The sequence below is a fragment of the Emiliania huxleyi genome (genome assembly GCF_000372725.1).
Source record: "Emiliania huxleyi CCMP1516 chromosome Unknown EMIHUscaffold_218, whole genome shotgun sequence".
Lineage (NCBI taxonomy): Eukaryota > Haptophyta > Isochrysidales > Noelaerhabdaceae > Emiliania > Emiliania huxleyi.
In genome coordinates this window covers 5,043-9,365 of record NW_005200434.1, presented here as the reverse complement: position 1 = coordinate 9,365, position 4,323 = coordinate 5,043, and the positions used below count along the sequence as shown (strand labels likewise).

At 65.5% G+C, this 4,323-nt stretch overlaps 1 protein-coding gene across 1 annotated transcript; it reads right to left on the bottom strand.

Annotated features, from left to right (window-relative positions):
• Positions 1-2,552: 2,552 nt before the first annotated feature.
• On the bottom strand, positions 2,553-3,801 carry EMIHUDRAFT_443087 (hypothetical protein). Its single transcript, XM_005780287.1, has 6 exons — positions 3,678-3,801; positions 3,518-3,609; positions 3,409-3,453; positions 3,191-3,268; positions 3,042-3,098; positions 2,553-2,974 (listed from the first exon to the last, which is right to left on the bottom strand). The coding sequence occupies exons 1-6, from the start codon at positions 3,751-3,753 to the stop codon at positions 2,711-2,713; spliced, it is 612 nt and encodes a 203-aa protein (XP_005780344.1). The 5' UTR covers positions 3,754-3,801; the 3' UTR covers positions 2,553-2,710.
• Positions 3,802-4,323: the final 522 nt, after the last annotated feature.

The window sequence follows — 4,323 nt, the reverse complement described above, 5'->3', positions numbered from 1 at the left end:
GGGCCCCCCCCTTTTGGCCGTTTGTTTTCCCCCAAGGCCAAAAAAAAAATGCCCCCCCCCCCCCCCCCATTTTTTTTTTGGGGGGGGGGGGGGCCCCCCCCCCCCCCCCCCCCCCCATGGGGGAAACCCTCTGGGGGGGGGTTGGCACCCCCCCCCCCCCCTACCATTGGGGGGGAAAAAAATGGCCCCCCCCCCCCCCCCCCCCAAGCGATGTGCGCCTGCTCCAACGAAAGAATTCGAGATCCCCGTTTCCCAGATTCCCTCCCTCCCTTGTGTTGTATGTGTTCTTTCTTTTCTCTCTCTATGAGTACTCCCGTGCCCTTTCGGGATCGATTTCGGGGTGGAAAAGCTTACGCCGCCTCTCTCGCCGACTGGTGCGCGCGGCGGCACTCTCCTCCCAGCGCGTGTCGATCGCCGCCTGGAGCCGCTCCGCGAGCTCCGCCTCGTGCGGGTGCAGCGGCTGATTGCTCCGGCGCGACGCTTGCACGCTCGCGATCTCGAGCTTGGGGTGAATCCACGGCAGGAAGGGCGCCGCGTCCGCTCCAAATGACTCGTAAGAGGCGCATCGGAAGAAGCGGCCGTCGAGCAATGCGAGCTGCGAGGAGCGCGCCGGCCGCGTGCACGAGCATTGCGCTCTGCAGGGGGGGGGGGGGCAGGTTCAACGCCAGTTTGGGCTAAAGCCGTGCCGCCCTCCGCAACTTAGCATAGAGGAGGGCAGTGGTCACCCACAGAGTGCGAGGCCCGGTGGGGTGAGCAGCCACCTGAGACGCCCACGAGCCGTACTGCTTGAGCGCGGTGGCGCGGTGGTGGCGGTTGGAGGAGGAGGTGGACAGCAGGGTGGCGAGCGCGGACCGCCGCACCACCACCACTCGCAGGTCCGCTCCCGCCGCCTCGGCCCACCGCGCGAGGCGGAAGAGGTCGGGGTTGTGCAGCTCGGTTCGGGTTTGGGTAGGAGAGCATTCCGGAGCACCAGCGAAGTTTCTTGCAAACCTCGTCTCGCGAGGCGCTTAGAGACTTCCCTGCCTTCGGGCCCCGTCGCCTTCGGGCACCACGCACTCTCACACGCCAATACACGCGCGGCCGGCGCCCCTCATGCCCTTCCCCACGCACACCGCGTGAAAACTGCGCGTACGTCCCCGCGCGCACGCAAACACACGCCCAGCGCCCAGAAGCCTGTGTCATGTGCGTCTGCCCTGTGCTGGCACCCCATGGCTGCGCCAGCCGCCCGCGGACCAGCCACGCGCCTCTCGCACCATCAGAGCAAGCCGCACGACCACTCACGCCGCGACGCGCGCGCCGCAGTGACCTCACTGACAGTCCACGCCCTTTGCCAGGCGCCTACACACTGTTTCAGGCATCATGCCCTACCAGAGCGCGCCGCGCCCGGCACGACGCAGCTCCACCCTCACCCCCCACCCCCCACCCCTCACCCCTCACCCCTCACCCCTCACCCCTCACCCCTCACCCCTCACCCCTCACCCCTCACCCCTCACCCCTCACCCCTCACCCCTCCCCACTCCTCACCTCTCACCCCTCACCCCTCACCCCCCACCCCTCCCCTCACCCCTCGATGCCAAACTAGTGTGCATGTACACTGTGACATCGCTAGCCCATAAAAATTGCTAACTCTCTAGTGCGCATGTACTGCGACATCGCTAGCCCATAGAAATTGTTAAAAAAGAACACCCTCGAAAACGTCAAACGAAAAATGGCGTAGTGTGTATAGCACCGCTGCCAATGACTGCCGGGGCGTCACACTGACAGCGAGAAGGAACTCACCAGTCCGATAAGGATCAACTGGAAAGCTGAACCCTGGGCTTAGACAGAACGGGCGTGGCAGGCTCCAGGGGAGACCACGCTCTACCCGGGGCGCTAAGGAGGGAAATCGAAACTGTCGGGCGTCCAGCGAAAAAACTCGCGAGGACACACCGTCAATCCCCCCTCCCCGAGGACCGAACCTAGGCACGTAGAGCACGGGTCATCTCGGTGAGAGAAAGGGGAGGGAAGAGGGGGGGGATAAGGGAGCCGAGATACGCGGGAGTACCCTGGGAGTGAGAGCTCTCATTCATGGTCGCGAGACCAGGGGAAGCCACCATGGGGAACGGGCACCAAGGCACTAACTTCATCACTCATTCGCCCCGCGCATTCAGCAAGCCCTGGTGCAGTCGGTCTTCGGATCAGCGGCCAGCTTCCCACCTAGGGCAGGGAACCCCCGGCGACGCAAGTGTGGCCTACGGTAGCCACAGCTAGTACGCGATACAGGGGCTGGGGGGAGTGGGGCGCCCGCGCCAAGGGGGAAAGAATGGAGGGGGGAGACTATGCGTGCTCGTTTTTCTTCTAAAGCAATTTTTTTCCGGAGCACCAGGTGGTGGTTGTCCCTCTCGTTCCGTTGTCTTTGCCGTGCAGCGGCACGCACATGCCGAGCCCGCCGCCGATGCCGTTCAGGACCAAGAGCCTCGGCTTGGCAGAGCTTGCCGCCGCGTGCAGCCTCTCCCGCACCCTCGCAAGCCGCGCCTCCGCTCCGTTGGTAAAAGAATGAAAACACACAGGAGTCAGGACATCAAATGTAGCTACATGTACGTCAGATATAGAACTCTGGGTGCCGCATACCCTAGATGGTACACCATCGCTATAGCGTTATTAGCGAGAGGAAGCGCTGGCAAATGTACAGGAAGTTGGAAGTGTGTGCAAGAGAGCGCTTGCCTGCAGCTCACGCCGAGGCCGTGCTGCAGGCCGCGCCGAGGCGGGTGTCGTTGCTGCCGCCGGCGGTGGCGGCCCCCACGCCGGCGTTGCCCGTGACGGCGAGCTTCTTGAGGTGCGAGCTGTTCCACCAGAAGGCGTCGCGGCCGAGCACGCGGCGCAGCGCGGGCGCAAAGGCGGAGAGGGGCAGGCTCGGGTATGCGGGGTCGAAGGCGGCCTGGTCGTACTCGTTCCACCGCACCGCCGCGGCGTAGTGCTCCGAGCCCGAGAGCGCCTTAGACAGAGATATTTCCTTTTTAGCCACGGGTATTTCCGTTTGGGTGCTCCGTGCCCGAGAGCGCCTCGCGGGCGTTGCGGTCGCCGCCAAAGTGGTGGTAGTAGTAGAAGCCCTGGAAGACCTCGTGGTGGCGCGGCGCGAGAGATTAGGCGAGACCAGCCGAGATCAGCCGAGATCAGCCGAGATCAGCCGAGATTCGGATCTGGAAGAGACCTCGTGGTGGTGGAGCACGAACCACGCCTCCGGAGAGATGTACGGGGCAAGCATCGCGGCGACCGACTCGCCGTGCGCCTAGAGGCGAATGTGCGCGCCGATCTCGGGGCGCTCCTGTCCCGGCAGGGCGAGTGGGGGCGGGCGGGCGGGCGGGGGGGGGGGGGGGCTCCCAATCTCTTTTGTGTGCGGGTGGGGATCCTGCCTCTAGTCTCGTGCGCCTTTGGCTGCAGCGTCTCCGTCACGTCGTGCAGCAGCGCGGCGACAACCTAAAAAGGAAACACCGCCTAACAGAGAAGTACCCGCCACGCCGTGCAGCAGCGCGCCGACGACCAGGTCCTCCCCCTCCCCCGCCCGCATCGCGCGGCTCGCCGTCTGCACTCCGTGCGTGTACAAGTCGACGGGCTGGCCGAGGTGGGCCCCTGTTCACACCCCGCCGCTGTGAAGAGGCGCCCGCCGCCGCGGGCCGGCGCGCTGGGCGTAGAGCTTCCCTTCTGGCTGTCGAGCAGGGCGAGCAGGCGCTCGGGCATCCGCTCCACAACCTCCCGCTGGTACTCGCGCGCCATCAGCTCGAAATCGGCGGCCGCGGCGCCGCGGATGCTCGTCCAGCCCGGCCTCTTGCGGCGCAGCCTGACTTGTTAATTAGTTGATGATTCGCTATTAATCAGTTACGCTCAGCCCGGCCCCCTGCGGCGCAGCCTCTCGTAGTTGAGCTTGACGCCTAACGACAGAAATCTCCGTGCCTACGCCCTTCAAACAAAAAGAGCACTTCCGATTCGAGCTCGACGCCGTCGCGGTTCAGGTAGCAGCCTTGCACCAGCCGCTGGCCGTCGGTCGGCGCGATGGCGGAGCGGGCGTGCAGCAGCCGCTGGTTGTCGAACACGACGAGATCTCCGGGCCGGAACTGCAGCGAGACCTGCTCTCAGCTGCGGGCGCGTGAAGAGGCGCTGTTCACACACGCGAGCGCCTCACGGCCGGAGCTGCAGCGAGACCGTGTGTTGCGGGTCGTGGATCATCCGCGAGAAGCGGCGCCGCGCCGCGTAGAAGCGAGAGAGCGTCTCGTGTGGCAGAGCGCCGGGCGCGAAGCCGCCCGACTTTGCCGAGAAGCGGATGGCGCGCACGCAGCGTGCGCCGAG

Excerpts from the sequence above, each read along its gene's own strand:
- EMIHUDRAFT_443087 (XM_005780287.1), bottom strand. The coding sequence starts at position 3,753 with ATGGCGCGCGAGTACCAGCGGGAGGTTGTGGAGCGGATGCCCGAGCGC. Across the intron at positions 3,610-3,677 it reads CCTGCTCGACAGCCAGAAGG|GGGCCCACCTCGGCCAGCCC; the intron begins GAAGCTCTACGC and ends GGGTGTGAACAG. Across the intron at positions 2,975-3,041 it reads GCGACCGCAACGCCCGCGAG|GCGCTCTCGGGCTCGGAGCA; the intron begins GCGCTCTCGGGC and ends TCTCTGTCTAAG.